The sequence below is a fragment of the Leptonychotes weddellii genome, chromosome 4 (assembly GCF_054177405.1).
Source record: "Leptonychotes weddellii isolate Sample4059 chromosome 4, ASM5417740v2, whole genome shotgun sequence".
NCBI lineage: Eukaryota > Metazoa > Chordata > Mammalia > Carnivora > Phocidae > Leptonychotes > Leptonychotes weddellii.
The window spans coordinates 68,521,036-68,540,278 of record NC_138372.1 but is presented as its reverse complement, the minus strand read 5'-3'; the positions used below and the strand labels follow the sequence as shown (position 1 = coordinate 68,540,278).

The 19,243-nt window shown below is 39.5% G+C and overlaps 1 protein-coding gene across 8 annotated transcripts in view; it reads left to right on the top strand.

Annotated features, from left to right (window-relative positions):
* The window catches only part of KYAT3 (kynurenine aminotransferase 3), a 56,461-nt gene that overhangs the window by 8,517 nt on the left and 28,701 nt on the right, over positions 1-19,243 (top strand). For 7 of the 8 annotated variants that reach the window (XM_081818740.1, XM_081818738.1, XM_081818736.1 and 4 more), the window contains 2 exons: positions 16,906-16,964; positions 17,264-17,408. In XM_081818740.1, the coding sequence (XP_081674866.1) occupies positions 16,909-16,964; positions 17,264-17,408 (201 nt within the window). In that variant the 5' untranslated portion in view covers positions 16,906-16,908. Of the gene's footprint in view, positions 1-1,152; positions 1,183-16,905; positions 16,965-17,263; positions 17,409-19,243 lie in introns of those variants that run through there. The other variant, XM_081818742.1, reaches the window with a different exon arrangement.

Genomic DNA, 19,243 nt, shown 5'->3' with positions numbered 1-19,243 from the left:
AGCCTGGTGATGGATATTAAGGAAGGTCCGTATTGAATGGAGCACTGGGTGTTATACGCAAACAATGAATCATGGAACACTACATCAAAAACTAATGATGTAATGAATGGTGACTAACATAACATAAAAATAAAATTAAAAAAAAAAATTTAAGGCATTAGCACCACTCAACTACCAGTCTGAAATTCATAGTTTTCATTGTTTCTTTGTGTGGTACCTATAGGTTATGATATTCCTGCTTAACCTCTTGATATTCACAGGTCACAACTTTCAGTTTACATTCGTTAAGTTGGTTATTTTCTTCATTCCTTAGATGGTCCACTCATTTGCTTGGTGGTTAGCAGCTGCAAACATGCATGCATTTAAAGCTTTTGAGAGAATAGAACACATCAGGGAGATTATTATGATTACTATAAGGAGGATAATTCCCAATGTTTGGAGTGCACTTCAAAGCCATGGTCCCAAGACCCAAACCAATCAAAATCAAATAAGTCAAAGAAAGACCCCATGGAAGGAGTCACTTCCTTCTGTGATCTCACGTAATTTAGTTTCAACTTCCCAGACATGCTAATCCAGACCCAGCAGGTGGTGGTGGCCTCAGCACAGATGATGAAGTTTTAGAATATATGTGAGGTTTGGTGGAGACCCCATTTCCTTCTGCCTCAATTTCATGTAGGGGAGAGTGATGTTAAGGCTCCAGGAAACTGAATTACGGGTCTCTGGAAGTTAGGTTATTGATAAGAAAGCTTCTTCCTTATAAATCACTAGGACATTTGTAAACTGAGGGAGACTCCTGTCCTGCAGGACTGTGATCTTTATCAGTTAACCATTTGTTTTTCCTTTAGGGCAGTCAGGAGTGCCTGAGGAATGTCACATATATCCCATGTGGGGGGGGGTAGGGTGTCAGCTTCTGTTTTGTCCTCAGCTAGCCTTCTGCTCCCTCATCACAGACACCTCCTTGTTCAGCTAAAAGATAATCAAGAGCTGTTCTATTATCAAGGACAGTTTTTGCCAGTGAGGCTCAAGATCTCTGTTGGGCACCAATGCCATTGGCAACAGATTCTGCATTTTCTTCAAAAGTGAGGGAGAGGTTTCTGATCACATCTTGTTTTCATTAACTCCTAACTGGGAAAGCATGGCCCTCCCAAAAAGAAGCAAATCCTGAATCCTGAATGCCTCCTGGCAGGTCTTTTTTATCTCAATGGTATAAATTCAGGGAAGTCAACCAATGAGATATCTTAGTTCGCTTGTGAAAAGCTGGAGGTACAATTAACTTAAGAGTCATTGCCCAACTGTGGGCCAACTAGGCATTCATAGGCCCAAGGAGAATGCTAACTGCCACTGACAGAGACACACAAACCATTCCTGTTAGGTGGTGCTATTAATGAATTCATTCACAGGGATTATTGCATTCACCCTCTCAAGCCTGGGGTCAGTTAGGTTTTCACCACCCACCAGAAGAAAATCTCCTAGCCTGAGAGAATGAGTTGTTCTAAATACCCTGCAAAGATGGATGTTGCTGGTGAGATGTCTTGGGGGGGGGGCACATGTAAGCTAGATGATCACAAGAACATGAGGGTGCAGATGTACCAAGATTTACATAAGTAGTTGTGTCTCATTGGGTGTGTACACTCATAATTGAAGAAAGATAAAAACAAGGCATAGGTTGTTCTGGCTGTAAACGTTGAAATCAATGGGAGACTTCTGGGGGAGTCAGTTGTAGTTTGCAGTGACACTAGGAAAAGAAGAGAAATTAGTCACAGGGAGGACCAGGGGGTCTCTAGCATCATGGACGGATTGGAATCTTTGATGACAAACCTAGCAATCTGAAAGGTGACCCCCCCCCACCATCCCCAGCAATGGCCTGGGAGAGACGCATGAAGGTGTTATCTTTCCAGGCGAATGCCAAAGGAAAGAAAGAGGAGAAAAAAAGATTTCATGTTAAAGTATGAAGTCTTGATCTGGCATCTTGGGCAGAATCAGTTCACCTTGATGTGAACTACTTGTCTTCCCTTTTCGATTTGACTTCGAGGTCTCCAGCGTCTGTACAGGACCAGAGGTCAGGTGGGGCCGTCTTTAGCTGTGAGATGTGTATGCAAGGCTCAGTGCCCTCTAGTTTTGCAATATCAGTGGTCAGGAACATCCTTTCCAATGTGACTTGAGAAAAGCTTGTGCTTTTTCCTCCCCTCCCCCCAATCATGCTTCCAAAATACCCAATCACCAGGCTCCAGACTGATCCAACAGGATCCTTTGAACTGGGGTCAGAGAAAGCTTCTTTAACCTGTTGATGGTAGGCTTTAGCATTAGACATTAAAAGCTTACAGTAGCTGGTCATACTGGCATGAGGGCAGAAGGGATCCTACTGGGAAGGGATCAGCAGAAAGTTGCATGCGAGCAGACTTTGGCCTACCAGTGACCATCTGGTATGGAGTAAGTTTATGTTTCCCAAGGGTGATACTGTGAATTATCAACAGAGCTAGCAGCAGCATCTTAGGCCAAGGGAGTCCAGGAGTTTCAGTAAGCTTAGAGATTTTAGGTTGGAAAATTCCATTAGTTCTTTCGACTTTGCCAATGATTGAGGGTAATAGGGACAGTGATGATTCCGAGGTGTTTGTAAGGCCTTTATTAAAACTTGTATGATTTTCTCAGTGAAGTGGGTACCTTGATCACTGGAAATTATGGAAGGTATACCCCAAGTGGGAAACATGTTTTCTAACAGTTTCTGTGCCACGGTGAGGGCATTAGCCTTGCAGCAGGGAAAAACTTTAGCCAGCTGGAAAACATACAAACAATAACAGAAACATATTGATAATCCGAGAATGGTGGCAAATGAGTGAAGTCCAGCAGCAGGTGTTCAAAAGGTCTAGAGGGAGGAGGTTTGAGGTGTCTGGGAACAAAAATAGGTTTTCCAGAACTATGGACCTGATAGGTTAGACACTAAACTGTTTTTTTGCAGTCTTGTAGAAGTCTCCCCTGTTGGGAGACTTTATTTATAATTTGAGTTATTTTAAACACACCATGGTGGGTGAAGGAATGTAAAAATCAAAAAATAGAATTTGCCAAGGGGTTGGGAAGAACCAAGGGGCCATCTTGGGCCATCCCTGTTCATTGAAATTACAGCCATTATTTGCCCATCCTAATTTTTCTGATTCCACATCACAAGGACATTAAGATGGCAAGTCTGGCAACAAGAGGTCAGTTTTTGTAGAAGCAGAATGGACTTTACCCACATGTGCCCCAACCTTTACAAATTCTCTTGCTGCTGCCTTTGCATGAAAGTCAGCTGGGACATTTCCCTGATAGTCAGGCTTAGTCCTTTGAGTGTGTGTCTATATTTGAGGACAGCAACTGCAGAAGATAGAAGAGCAGTGAGGTCATGTACTTGTCCATTTTTGATTGGGGTCCCAGTGGACATGAGAAAACCCCTTTGTTTCCATAACATTCCAAATTCATGGACGAACCCCACAGCGTATCGGCCAGCATATAAATATTACCAGTTTGCCCTTTTGATAGACAGCACAATCTGGTGAGGGTGTGGAGCTCTGCTTGTTGGGCCATTTTAGCTTATGGGAGATTTCCCTTTCCAGGTAGTTCATATTGGGGGGTAACAGCAAAACCAGCCTGGAAATTCCCTTTTACATTTTTACAGTATGACCCATCCATAAACAAAATTAGATCAGAATTAGTCAAAGGGGTATGCCTTGGATTGGGGTGTGGTGTCATGAAGTGGGATGCTAGTACCCCCCAGTCGTGGGGCTCACCTTCATTAGGCAGGGGTAATAATGTGGCAGGATTAAGAATGTTACAACAGATGAAGATGGGTGGCAAAGGCAGAAGGACTTCATGAAACTATTCTGCTTGCAGAAAAAGGTTAAGTTAATCCAGAGTTAAGGCGGCTTTGGACAGCGTGTGGAGTTTCTAAGTAGACATCACTTCCAAAAGGTTAGCTCTGCCGAGGCTTCTACCGACTAAAGCTGCAGCTGTAGGTGGGGATAGGTGGGAGCACCTGAAATCAAGTTGCATGGGACAATAGCACCGTTGTTTGTCATGTTCTCGCATGAGCATCCCCAGGGCTTGGTTATCTTTTTCATGTATAAATAAGGTAAAAGGTTTTGACTAGTTCATTAACCCTAGGGCAGGTGGCTCTTCTAAAGTTTGTTTCAGTTTTAGAAGGCGTGTTCATGTGGGTCTTCCCAGGGAAAAGGGCTCAGGAACCCAAATTTGAATAAGTCCATAAAGTGGGGAAGCCCATAAAAATTAGGAGCCTGTAGTCTGCGACAGCCAGCTAGACCCAGAAGTCCATGAGGATGTCACTTTATTGTAGGCCTCGGGAATTCCTGGATTGGTGTAATTCTTTTTGGAGATAGCTGGATCCCTTCAGCACATAGCTTATGACCTAAGGAATGAACAATGTCCAGAGATGATTGTAGTTCTCCTTCAGATACCTTATGTCCTTTTTCAGCTAACTCTTGTAGCAAATAAATGGAATCTTGTAAGGATGCCTCATTAGTAACAGAGCATGGCAAGAGATCATCCACATGTTGTAAAAAGGTTGATTATCTGGGGAACTGGGGGGTACTTATATCTCGGTGGAGCAGGTAGGAGAAATAAGAAGGGGACTCCGTGGACCCTGGCCTCAGAATACAAGTTGTCCAGATGTATTGTTGATTATTCTAAGTCAGGGCAAATAGGTCTTGGCTGTCAGGATCTCCAGCAATGCTGAAAGAGGCTGAACAGAGGTCTGTCACAGTGAGCCATTTTGAGTCAGGTGGAACTTGGAACAAAAGGATGTTTGGGAAAGGGGGGATAACTGTCTTGTTAATAGATTTAGATAAATTGCTATCCCCTCCCAATAGGTTTCCAGACTGGCAAGACCCTCAAGTATTAGAGGGGTAAGTACAGAAATAACTAACTCCTGGATGATTAGGTCTTCTCTTATTGGTTCAAGGCCTTGCGTGGATATTGAGACAATTTAGGAAGAAGTTTAGTTACATCTGTAGGAATTTTTATAGGCACTGCACTCTTTATCCTCCCAACGGCAATACTAGAAGTACCCCATCGAATTTCGGACACCTCGATTAAATTAAGGAACTTTTTTTTTTTTTAAGATTTATTTATTTATTTATTTGACAGAGAGATAGCACAAGTAGGCAGAGCGGCAGGCAGAGGGAGAGGGAGAAGCAGGCTCTCTGCTAAGCAGGAAGCCCGATGTGGGGCTCGATCCCAGGACCCTGGGATCATGATCTGAGCCGAAGGCAGCCGCTTAACCAACTGAGCCACCTAGGTGCCCCAAATTAAGGAACTTTTGTTAGAAGTTTTCTGTTTCAAGAACAAATAGTAAAGAACATGAAAGATCATCATTAACATCGTTGGAAACTGTTTACATAAAAGTTACCTCTGAGAAAAGGACTATACTGGGGGCTGGGCTACACTTTATCTGTATCACTTGCTTGTTTTTACAATATTTTATTGCTTCTGTAATTTTAAATAAATAATACTTTAAAGGTTAAGAAAAGAATTACTGCTATACAGCAAGAAAAGAAAAAAGAGGAACTCAGGATGAAAATCACTATTTGTCCCCCATTTTAGCACGTAGATCTTAAAGGCTTAGAAACTGGTATATAAAGTTTATATTATTCCTTGGTGCCAGAAAGCCAAAGAAAATAATTAGTAGATTGATGAGAGAAAGATGGAAGAGAAGAAGCAAGGAAGGAAGAAAGGAATCCTTGCTGGTGAGATGTCTCATGGAACACCCACTCCTGCTACCTCACCATGTGACCCTTGGTTAGACTAACCTTATTTTAGATTTAGTCATTCAGACTGCAGTTTTGTAGCCCACTGGTTTTCTGCTTTGCTTTCATTAATGATGTGGGGTCTGCTTCTCCTCAAAATAGCCTTCCTAAATAGGATTTCTCGAGGAAACTATTCCGTATGATGCCATAACAGACACATGTTAACACATTTGTCAAAACCCATGGAATTTACAACACTTAGAGGGAACCCTAAGATAAACTGGACCCTGTGTAATAAGGTATCAGTATTGGTTCATCAGTTGTAACAAATGTACCACTCTGATGGGGGATGTTATTGGTGGAGATAGCAAGTGGGGGGCTATGGGAACCCTGTACTTTCTACTCAGTTTTGCTATGAGCCTAAAACTACTCTAAAAAATAGGTCTGGGGCACCAGCGTGGCTCAGTCGGTTAAGCGTCCAACTCTTGATTTCAGCTCGGGTCTTGATCTCAGGGTTGTGAGTTTGGGCCCCACATTGAGCTCCATGCTGGGTGTGGAGCCTACTTAAAAAAAAAAAAATAGGTCTATTAATTTTTTTTTTTAAGCGTCTTCTAAAATTTACATGCCCATCAAAAAGCACAAAAACATTTCTTTTATAGCAGCTCAAACAAAAACTTTCCCTTCTCCTTCAGTCTGTCCTTCCCTAAAGAAACCACAGCTCTCTTTTTTTGATGTGAAAATACTGTCTATCATACAGTTAGTACATACCCATCTCTTTACCCTATTTGGTGTAAAGTTCACTCATCCTCTTTGTATCTAAGAGAATCTTTTCCATTTTCTAAGTGGACACTAGGTGTTAAATATATGGTGTGTTTTCCACTACGGATTTAACTTACTTAATCATCATGGTAATTGCATGGGGCACACATTCATTTTCCTTATTAACAAGTGAGGAAACTGAGTTTCAGAGAAGTCATGTAACCTGCTACTTCACACAGCTAGTAGTTTTGATGTTTAATTCAAAGTAAGATCTACCTGGCTTGAAAACTCTTTGTACTAAGCTTGGAAATTTTAATTGAATATAGCCATATACTACAGCTTGGCAGGGCCTCAGATCTAGCTTTATGTATCTTCCTGGTGCAAGTACACAGTAGAAACCCAAGAGCTCTTGCTCAGTCTCAAATCCAAATTTCCAAGAGTTGTCCAGATTAGTTTAGCCTGACTCTGTCCATCCCTACTCTAATTAACTTTAGGGGCTTGGGGCATGGGATTATATAGTCTAGATAGGCAAAAGGGTTCACCCCTTTCAGTATAGGGGGGGGTCAGTAAACTCACACAGGATCTTGGCTTGGACCTAATTTTCAAAGAGAATAAATCAGCCTTTTTTTTTTTTTTTGACCTGAGTCCCATTTTTTGGCATTCCAGCCATATATTTATTCTGTCAGCTCCCAGGTTTGAAGAAACCCTTGTTTACAGGAAACTTGTTTCTCTGCAGGTATTGTTGAAAGGTAATTTTCAGAAAAGGGCAAAATCATGACTCATAAATGTAAAAATGAATATGTATATAGGGGCGCCTGGGTGGCTCAGTCGTTAAGCGTCTGCCTTCGGCTCAGGTCATGATCCCAGGGTCCTGGGATCGAGCCCCGCATCGGGCTCCCTGCTCTGTGGGAAGCCTGCTTCTCCCTCTCCCACTCCCCCTGCTTGTGTTCCCTCTCTCGCTGTCTCTCTCTGTCTGTCAAATAAATAAATAAAATCTTTAAAAAAATAAGAATATGTATTAAAGATTTTTTATTTTGTTCATATGAGGGAACAGAACAAGTTATACCCAGTTCAAAGGAAAGTCAAAAAGCATAAATTTATATGTAATAAAGGAATTGAGTTGCAAATGAAGGCAAAACCCATTTTTCCACTGGATGGAGGGAAGTAAATCAAAATTCTAGAACCAGAGTTTGCATGTCTGTCAGTTACCTTCAGTCTGCAAAGGTGCAAAATATGTCAAAGACCAATTTTAGCTCTGCTAGAATTAGCCCTCTAAGGCTGTGCTGTAGCCACTGCGTATTCTCCACTAAAGAACCCACTTTTTCTGCAAAATACTGTTTCTCAGAAAGGATGGAGATTCCTTCCCTTTTACTTACTTGTTTAGTCAACAAATATCAAATAGCTATAGCATATCAGACACAAGTAATTATAAAATGAAACAACTGTATACATTGCTTAAAAGTTCCGGTTAAATATGTGTGCCTTTGAGTTATAAGTTGGATTTTTATATAATTAGTTTTTCCCCTTGTATATCTTAAGTTATAGGTCCCTGCTCTATGTTTCCACTTCTGAGTTTTACTTTTGGTTCTCCTACCACTGCAGGAATATTCTGTGCCATCTAGTGGCAAAAGACTGATTTGCCTGGTTTTTTGGAATGTATGTATAGTCATAACTTGGAAGACATCAAAATCTATGAGATAACTGTTAATGTCTGCTTGCTTGAGGAGCATTTTGTCCAAAGGGAGAGAGAAGACATGATTTCAGAATGCTCTGGAACCTTTTTTTTAATTATTTTTTTTCATTTTTTAATAGATGTTTGGTTTTTAGAGCATTATAGGTAGATTCAGAGCAAAACTGAGCAGGAACTAGAGAATTCCCATATATCCCCTTCCCTCCCACACACATAGCCTCCCTTTGTATTGTATCCACCACCACAGTGATGCATTTGTTCCAGTCGATGAACCTGCATTGACACATCATTGTTACACAATGTCCATAGTTTATATTAGGGTTCACTCCTAGTATTGTACATTCTATGGATTTTTGATGATGTATAATGACACAAATGCGCCTTTATGGTATCTTGCAGAATAGTTTCACAGTCTTAAAAATCCTGTCTTCTGCCTGTTTATCCCTCTTTCCCCCTCCCAAACTCTGGAAACCATTGATCTTTTTACTGTCTTCATGATTTTACCTTTAAGGTTCCCCCATGTGTTGTCTCTTTACTGAATAGCTCATTTTTATTTTTTTTAGCACTGAATAATTTTCTGCTGTCTCGTTGTATCACAGTTTATCCATTCACTTAATGAAGGATATCTTGGTTGCTTCCAAGTTCTGGCAATTATAAATAAAGCTGCTATAGATATTCACGCACAGGATTTTTTATGAACATAATTTTTCAACTCCTTTGTGTAAATACCAAGGAGAGTGATTGCTGGATTATATAGAAAGTGTATTTTTAGTTTTATAAGAAACAACTCTGGCAGCTTTTTAAAATCAGCTTTATCAATACAATAAACAACATCCATTTAGAATGTAAAACTCACTGATTATTTAAAGATGCATGTATTATGAGACCATTGCTAAAATCAACATACAGAGCATGCCCATCACCCCTAAAAGATCCCTAATGTTCTTTAGCAGTCCATCCTTCACTCTCTTGATTTGCTCTGGCTCCATAGATTAATTTGCTTTTTAAAAAATTATTATTTTAGGGTTACCTGGGTGGCTCAGTCAGTTAAGCCTCTGACTCTTGACTTTGGCTCGAATTATATCTCAGGGTTATGAAATCGAGTGCTGCGTCCAGCTATGCACTGAACATGGAGCTTAAGACTCTCTCCCTCCCTCTGCCCCTCCCACGCCCACTCACACACATGTTCTCTAAATAAATAAATAAATTTTAAAAATAAATAATCTATAAATTATTATTTTATATTAATTGGATTATATAGTATGTACTATTTTATCATTTTTTCACATGCATAATGATTTTTAAATTTATGCATGTTGTGATGTATCAGTAGTTCATTCCTTTTTAATTCTAAACAATATGCCATTATATGGATGTACCATTGATACTCATTTTCATCTCCTCCAAGGCACCATGAGGTCCGACCACATGTACACACACACACACACACACACACACACACACACACAGATTCCTTGCTACACACCAGTTTCCAAGTGGAGGAGGCAGCCATTGCTGCTCTAGCATTCACCCAAGGAAACAAAGGCAGGGCGAGGTGAGGTGGAGAGGAGAATCTGGGCCTAAAAGAAGGGCATTCCAGGCAGAGCACACAGCAATTGCAAAGGTTTTTATATCAGCAACTTTGCTGCAGTACCAAAACCCACAAAATCTTACCTTCTTAGGTCACTAAACCTTTTATTCTCACCCATATTATATGTAGGCTACAAATCAGTAGTGGCTTTGCTCCAGGTTGTAGCTCTATTCTGTGTCTTTTTATTCCAGGATTGAGGCTAAAGGAGTAGCCCCTCTCTGAGACATGGTCTTCTCATAGTAGAGAAGTGTGAGTATGAGCCGTAATCATGCAAAAACATTTGCAGCTACTTAGATATAGTAGGTCACATCCACTCACACTCCATTGACCAGAGCCAATCACATGGCCAATCTCAGAGTCACTCCTTCTGAAAAGGAGAGGTGAATAACTATATAGAGTAATATAATATATAATAGAAACAAGCCAGGTATGTTTAAGGTATAGAAAGAAGAAGGGCTCAATGAGAATAGAGAATCTTGGTTTGTTTTGCTCGCTGATCTATCCCACACCGAAGAATACCTTGTGCACAATACATATTCAATAAATATTCGTTGCATGAATGAATGAAAGCCAATGTAGTTAGAATGTAAAGGAGACATGAGATTGCAGTCACTAACAATGTATCAGTCGGCATATAAGAGGAAACTTAACTTCACCCCTGCCTTAGAATTTGGTTCTATAGCCAACTCTTTCCCCTGGCTCTCTGTTGCAGCAGTAGAAGCTTCAGCTCCGTATCTTTAGCTCTGCTACAGATTCCCTATGAACTTCCCGTTTAGATGGACTGCCATAGCCTGAGACCCCTCCCTCCTTTCAAGAACATCATCAACTCCTATTTCTCCAGAAAATGCTCTTTTCCCCATTCCATCTATGTTTTTCAATAGAAGCTAATGTCTTATAGAGGTACTCTCCAGGGGTAGTGACAGCTTCTGGCTCAGGGAGCACACCTGGAAGAACCAGGGGATTGTGGAGTCAGGTCTGTACCATTACTTGATTAGGTAGTGAGCACATTAAAAAGACATCATCCAAAAGAAGGGCATCAGCGTTCGACTGTGTCTCTACACCTCTCATGATCTTGCTCTACACTGCTTTTGCTAATGTCTTTTCATCATGATCTTAACAACCATACTTATATAGTACTTTTTAAATTGTTGGGGAAATGCTACAGTTTATTAGCCAAGGCTAGGCCATTCAGAGCCCTTCCCTAGAATATTCAAAATTGGAGTAGAGAAAACAACTCTCAGTCCCTCTGGTGGTGAAACTGGGAGGTGTGACTGTGTTTTTGTCTCCTGTGGAGAAAAGCAGACCGAGATTGGGTAGAAATGTGGATGAAGCAGAGCCCTGGTGAGGTTCAGTTTTCTGGCTTCAGTTACCTGTAAGCCTGGCCACACTTCTTTCCTTATCATGGTGACACGAACTTTCTAATAAATTCCCCTTTTTGCTGAAACTGTTTTTGATTGAGTTTCTGTCTGTGCAGCTGAGAGAGCTGAGTAATATAGCTACTATGCACTGATCTGTTTCTCAGCCTCAAAGCTAGGAAAGAATATAACAAAGTTTCTTCTTAGTTTAGGGAACAATCAACTTTCTGGCAAACTCTCAAACTGGTAAAGTGTCAATAAATTATGCAATTTATTATGCAATAAATTATGCAGTTATGTTCAAAATTTCTTTTTATTTTTTTTAAAGATTTATTTATTTATTTGAGAGAGGGAGAGAAAGAGCACCAGAGAGCAAGAACAGGGAGGAGCAGAGGGAGAGGGAGAGAGAAACCTTAGCAGACTCCTCACAGAGCTTGGAGCCTGATGTGGGGCTTGCTCTCACAACCCCATACATCATGATCCAGCTGAAACCAAGAGTTGGACATCTAGCCGACTGTACCACCCAGAGGCCTGCAAAATTTCTTTTAAAAATAGATCTGTATTAAAAAAAAAAAAAAAGACAGTGGTACCTGGGTGACTCAGTTAAGCATCTGCCTTTGGCTCAGGTCATGATCTCAGGGTCCTGGGATCGAGCCCCACATCCAGCTCCCTGCTTGCAGGGAACCTGCCTATCCCTTTCCTCCGTACTGGTGCTCTCTCGCTATCTGTCTCTCTCTCTCCAATAAATAATATTTTAAAAATCTTTTAAAAAAAGACATTTAGGAAGTAAGTGCTAAGGAATGAAGGGAAATAATACTAAGTGTCATCACTGTTGTTGCTGGAACATCAAATTTTATACCTTACATTTTACATAAAAGTAAATCAAAAGTTGTGTGTTTCGTTAGTTTAGCTGGAACTAGATGACTATATATTGATGATATGTCATCTGTGTTATAGTAGGGCATTCCCCTCCACATCAAACTTTAAAACTGAAGGAAACAGAATAGGAACCCTATAATTAAATGCACAGTAGAAACACACTACCTATAATTGCAAAACATTGAGAATAACAAATGCCCAAACGATAGGGAATGAATGAGTAAAGAAACTGAAATAATATCTGCTAATCAAAAGTGAAAATTTTATGACTGAGAAAATTTATAAAATGTTTAAGATACTCTCTTAAAAGAAAAGGCAAATGTTTAAAAAATTACATGTGATTGCAACATAGATCTGAAAGATAATGGATGTTTTGGCTGCCCCAGCAGCCAGACACCACATTAGAGGGGTCCCCATTATAATGTTACTTTCTGCTCCAGCCTAGTCTTGAAGTACTGGGGTCTGTCTGTTTCTCATGTCTGATTATTGTCTTCACCTCTCTCTAACCATTAGCTTTGTTATTTCTGTTTCTGACCTTTTCTTGCACTCTTTATCTTTTTATGCTAGACTCAGTGCACAGACTCATTGACTCAGCTTCATAGATACTAACAGCCTCAGCTTCCCCAGCTTTAACCCATCATTTGGGAAGACTTTTTCTACACCTATCCTATCTGACCTAAAAGCAGCAGCCTTACAGGCAGAGTCCCCAAAATATATACAGTTGAAACTTTAGTATGCTAGAGTCTTAGGATAATGGGTAATCTTTTTTCTTCTTTCCAAGTTTTCCTTGTGCCAACACCATTGCAGTAACCATTTTAGAAGGAATTAGCAGTAAGCTTTTTCTCATCTCTGCCAAGAGTGGCACCTAGTGGTGATTCTGCAGAACTGCACTTTACAGCCTCAAGTGGACAAAAAAAGATGCTGCTTATTATTTCACTAGCATTTTTGTGTTTATAACATAGCAGTGCAATATTATGTATACCAGGCATTAATTTACTTGGGAGCAGAAACCAGCTCATGGAGTAGCTGGTCCAGAAATTATATAGGCCCTGTAGATTTCCCATCGTACAGCTGAGGCTCATACTTAATTCCCCATGAGATTCCAGGTTTATTTTCATTTCATAAGACTGGATCTACTCTGGACAGTAATTCTTATATAGTGAGCATTTGCATCTCCTGCTGAATCGTGATGTTTTTAGACACTGTCGGGTATCTTGTAAATGTTCATCACTGTATTAATTTCCTCCGGCTGCCTTAACAGAGTGTGACAAACTGAGTGGCTAAAGCAACAAAACTGTGTTAGCTCGCAGTTTTGTAGGCTAAAAGCCCAAGAGCAAAGTGTACCAGGGTTGGTTTCTTCTGTATGATGTGAGAAAGAGTCTGTTCATGCTTTTCCCCTAGTTTCTGGTGGTTTGCTGTCAATCGCTAGCATTCCCTGACTTTCAAAAATACCACTTTCATTTTCATGTGACATTCTCCCTGTATACCAGACTGTCTCCAAATTCACCCTTTTTATAAGGACACTGTCATCAGATTATCCTCCCCACAACCCATGACCTTAATTTAGCAAATTACATCTGCAATGAACCTATTTCCAAATAAGGTCACATTCTGAGGTACTGGGTGGTAGGGCCTCAATATGAATTTGGCAGGGGGGGTACATAATTCAACCCACAACAGTCATTGTACCTCCAGACTTCATTTCTGCCATGTTGGTATCAGCCATAGCAATGAATTGCCTTGTCCAATACAATTTGAGTAGAAGTGGTATATGCACATCTAAGCAGAAATTAAAATTTTTTTCCCTCTGCTGTGAAACTAACAGTATTCCAAAAAGAGGCTATTTCATCAGCTTATGTCTCAGAGTGACAGTGACATGGAACAAAGCAGACCTGACCTTCAGTGGGTATGTAGTATGAAGAAGAAACCTTTATGATTTTAAGCCACCAAGACTTTGGCGTCATCTGTTACTGAAGCATAAATTAATTTAAGCTGACTGATACAATAAGTACCTAACTTAAGCTGATACCATAAGTTCACTTCTAATGTGTAGATTTTTTCATTCATTCATCAGATATTTGTTGAAAAATTACTATGTGCTAAGCATAGTTCTACATGTTGGACACTGTGATAGTTAATTTTATGTCAACTTGGCTCGGCCAAGGAACCCACATATTTGTTCAAACATCAGTGTAGATGTCTCTGAAGGTGTTTTCCAAATGAGATTAACATTGAAATCAGTAGATTTTAAGTAAATTGCCCTCTATAGAATATGGGTGGACCTGATCCAATCAGTTGAAGGCCTTAAGAGAAAAAAACTAAGCCTCCCCCCAGGAAGAGGGAATTCGGCCTTCAAACTGCCAGACTGCTGTGCAGATTTCAAACTTGCTGACCCCCACAAGTCCCACGAGCCAATTCCTTGAATCACTATATATATATGCACATCCTGTATTGGTTCTGTTTCTGTGGAGAAACCTGATTAATACAGACACATACCAGTGAACAAGCTAGAACTAATCCTCAGGGTTTGCAGTCTAAGGAAGGATATAGATAAATAAACAGGAAAATTACAGTGTTATATATAGTAAATGCTGGAAAGTACTCCATGTAATAGGAGTACGTAGGAAGAACATATAACCTAGACCTAGGGAATCAGAAAACACTCTCTGGAGGAAATGAAGTCTAACTTGAGAACTGAAAGTGGCAAGTGGATTAGGAGTTAGCCAAGTGCAGAGACAGGGTGGTGGGGAGCAGGGATCGAATTGAATATAGAATATGCATTCTCAACAGGGCCATTATTGCTCTCAAGGGGAGAAAATTGGTGCTTGGCGGGTGAAACCAACCATAGCTATTACAATGTTTTGTGACCTTGTAAACCTCAGCCCTATCTGACAAAACTCCTTAATTTATGGGGCAGTAGGGGAGATGATTAGAAGAAATATCTAAAAGGTCTCTTTATGGGGGCAGTGATGAAAAAAAGGTTGGTAAACATTGGTGTAGAAAGACTACTAAGGTAGAGGAATGATCATATGTGAAGCTACAGAAATAAAACGGAATATTTCAAATATTAAAATGGTTGAGGCATAGAGGTGGAAAGGAGCAGAGGCAGGGAGGTTGTGAGAGAGAGGCTGTTCTGGACACAGATTTTAAAATTAAATCTGGAAATAAAATTAAAAAAGCCTTCAATTATCTAAATATTTTAAGTAAAATTGGACTTTGTATCTAAATGACCTGCTGCAGACTTTTCTCAGTTGTTTATATATGAATTTGTACTTTGTGTTTGCAGCCACATGCTAAATGAATCATTAAGTTTTAAACATTTTAATGGCAAAGGACAATTGTTAAAATATCTTTTCTGTCTATCATTCTGGGACTTTTTAGTTTTATAATTGTAGTTTCTAAAATAGCATCATGTTCAGGTGGGTGCTTAATCATAATGATATTCTGGAAGGCACCTTAACCTCTGGAGAATTTGCATGTGATTTACTTCACTGGAGTTTCAAAGATTAAAAAATATGAGAGTAAAAAGGTATTTTTCTTGGCTCCATTGTTGGAATAGAATGAGAACAATGGTCTATTTAATAACCATTATCATTATCTTCCTCCCAGACTGAATTAAAATTGCTTTAATATTCTATTAGGAAAATCTTTATAAAAATGCTGCCAATCATTTTTTTTTTCCCTAGCAGCTTGTTAACAGTGAACTCAACACTAATTTAGTGCTTTGGGGAGATAGTATAAACTTAATTTTAAAATCTAGAGAACTAAGAAATTGTATGCTGGACCATAATTTTAACTTTTAATATTTTTCTACCATAGCCCTAGCTTACTTGATATAAGGAGACCTGATCTAAATGTCTAGTACACTTTTTTAGGAGGCAGCATTCTGGTAATATTTTTTATAAGGTCATGTTACATAAAAGACAGTATATAGAAATAGATCAGGGGGCGCCTGGGTGGCTCAGTCGGTTAAGTGCCCAACACTTGATTTCAGCTCGGGTCCTGATCTCAGGGTTGTGGGATCAAGCCCTGCGTTGGGGTCTGCACTCAACATGGAGTCTCCTTGACATTCTCTCTCTCCCTCTCCCTCCCTCTGCCCCTTGCCCTGCTCATGCTCTCGCTCTAAAAATAAATAAAATCTAAAAAATGAAAAAAAGGAAAGAAACCTGAGTATGTATTCTGGAGTCAAACTGACTGGGTTCAAATCCTGAGTTGAATCTGTTTGGGTTTAAATGTTACTAGCTTCTGTAAACTTGGGCAGATGTGTAAAGTTCTGTAACCTTATCCTCTGACCTCACTTTGCTCCTACATAAATTAGGGGTAATAAGAGAACCACTACATAGGGTTGTTGTGACTATGAAATGATTTAATTATGTACAACACTTAGAACAGTGCCTGCTATGTGCTCAGGACTCAATAATGTGAGCTGTTATGATTTGGGGCTCTCTATTGCATAGTTTTAAAACCATTTGTTGAGTGCTTCTTTTCTGTATGCCATCCAAGGCACGTACTTGTGGAACTGTTGGTCCATCTTACCTAAAATGATCTTCAGAGAATGACTCAAGGTATTTTTTTAAACTGACTTTTTTAAGTATCATTATTGTTCTCTTCAGTACATTTCAGGCCTTCAAATTGGTTTATTTTTTTAGGTGAGGGTGATATTTTTGTTCCTTTGTGAGAAGATAAACATCTAAGGATCATAAGAAAAAGCATTCCTTAGGGCAGTAGGTGGGAGATGATTGCACTTCAGAATTTTGTATTTTGGGGTCTGGCATTTGTCATTATGGTACTGCTTTTTTCCATGGCAACAGTAGGGAAAAGGTAGAGCTATCTGTGATTTTCTGGCTTTTTTGTTGATTAAAGAAATTTAAAAAACCTTTCAATATTTGTATCTTTCAGAAGATGTCTTTGAAAATCATCAATGCGAAACGAATTGAAGGCCTTGATAGTAATGTGTGGTGAGTACCTTGGAATAAACAACAATAATTTGGTGACGCTTTTTTCCTACACATTTTGGTATTCTTAGTTGGGTATCAAGAAATTGAGATTTGTAAGAAACTTCTAAGTTCATTAGTTCAGCCATCATTTAATTAGACAAAGTCATTTCGTAAGTGGTAAAGTTTTTGTTGGGAACTCATTTTTTTTTTATTTGTAAGACTAAACTAGGTCTTAGTTTTTCAGTTTTATGTTAAGATCATGAGGTATAAAACGCTAACTTTGTAATTATGGTACTTATTAGTATTTTTTTTAATTTTAGGATTGAATTTACAAAGTTGGCTGCAGACCCCTCTGTTGTGAATCTTGGTCAAGGCCTTCCAGATATATCCCCTCCTATATATGTAAAGGAGAAATTATCGGAGATTGCAGCAATTGATAGCCTGAACCAGTATACACGAGGCTTTGTAAGTATATGAAGACCATGTGGGGCATGAACTTGTATTTTATATTGTATTTTGTGTGAATGTACTCCTGTCACTTCTGTGTACTTGGCTTTCTGGGACCAACTGTCCCAACCTAATAATCAGAGGGACCACCACCCTTGCCCTTACCTCCTAGAAGGAGCCGTCCCCAACTTCTAACCCCTCCACAGTCTTATCTTGGTTTTTCCTTTACTTATAGGGTCTGATGGCAACAAGGGAGGGAGAATCTTCTCTCTTTTTTTTCCAGGTTTTTTTTTTTTTAATTCCAGTATGGTTAACGTACAGTGTTATATTAGTTTCAGGTGTACAATATTGTGATTCGGCAATTCTACACATTACTCAGTGCTCATCACGATGTGTACTCTTAATCCCTGTCACCTATTTCACCCATCTCCCTGCCCACCTCCCCTCTGCTAACCACCCATTTGTTCTCTGTGTAGTTAAGAGTCTGTTTTTTGGTTTGTCTCTCTCTTTTTTCCTTTGTTTGTTTGTTTTGTTTCTTAGATTCCACATATGAGTGAAAGTGTATACTATATGTCTTTCTCTGACTGACTTATTTCACTTAGCATTATACTCTCTAGCCTCATCCATGTTGTTGCAAATGGCAAGATTTCATTCTTTTGATGGCTGAGTAGTATTCCATTGTGTGTGTGTGTGTGTGTGTGTGTGTATGTATGTATATATATTGTGATGTATATAGAGATATATATATATCTCTATATATATCACATCTTCTTTATCCATTCACTTGAACTCTTTCCATATTTTGGCTATTGTGGACATTGCTGCTATAAACATTGGGGTGCAGATACCCCTTTGAATCAGCACTTTTGTATCTTTTGGATAAATACCTAGTAGTGCAATTGCTGGATCACAGGGTAGTTCTTTTTTTTTTTTTTTTTAAGATTTTTATTTATTTATTTGACAGAGAGAGCACAAGCAGGGGGAGCATCAGGCAGAGGGAGAGGTAAAATCAGGCTTCCCCGCTGAGCAGAGAGCCTGACACAGGGCTCGATCCCAGGACTCCGGGATCATGACCTGAGCTGAAGACAGAGGTTTAACCGACTGAGCCACCCAGGCACCCCGGGTAGTTCTATTTTTAACTCTTTGAGGAACCTCCATACTGTTTTCCAGAGTGGCTGCCCCGGTTTGCAATCCCACCAACAGTGTAAGAGGGTTCCCCTTTCCACATCCTCGCCAACATCTGTCATTTCCTGACTTGTTAATTTTAGCCATTCTGACAGGTTTGAGGTGATATCAAACCTGTCAGAATGTGGTTTTGGTTTTGATTTGTATTTCCCTGATGAGGAGTGATGTTGAGGATTTTTTCATGTGTCTGTTGGCAATCTGTATGTCTTCTTTGGAGAAATGTCTGCTCATGCCGTATGCCCATTTCTTGACTGGATTTTTTGTTTTTTGTGTATTGAGTTTGATACATTCTTTATAGATTCTAGATACTAGCCCTTTATCTGATATGTCATTTGTGAATATCTTCTCCCATTCTGTAGATTGCCTTTTAGTTTTGTTGATTGTTTCCTTTGCTGTAGCCTATGCCCATTCTTTAAATATTTTCCACTTTTTGTAAATATATGTGAGTATATGTATATATGTGTTTTTATATTGGAATAAGCACAGGGGATGGTATTGCACTGTCATCAGGCTGTGGAAGACATTGGTCACCTCAGGGAGATGTGAAGGAAGTGTTGTTGAGGAGAGATCATAATTCTTTTTAACACAACTTTGCCTAGTTTTAATTATTATATGAAGAATGCATTATTTTTGTAATTAAAAATTTTAAGAAAACACAGACCCTTATT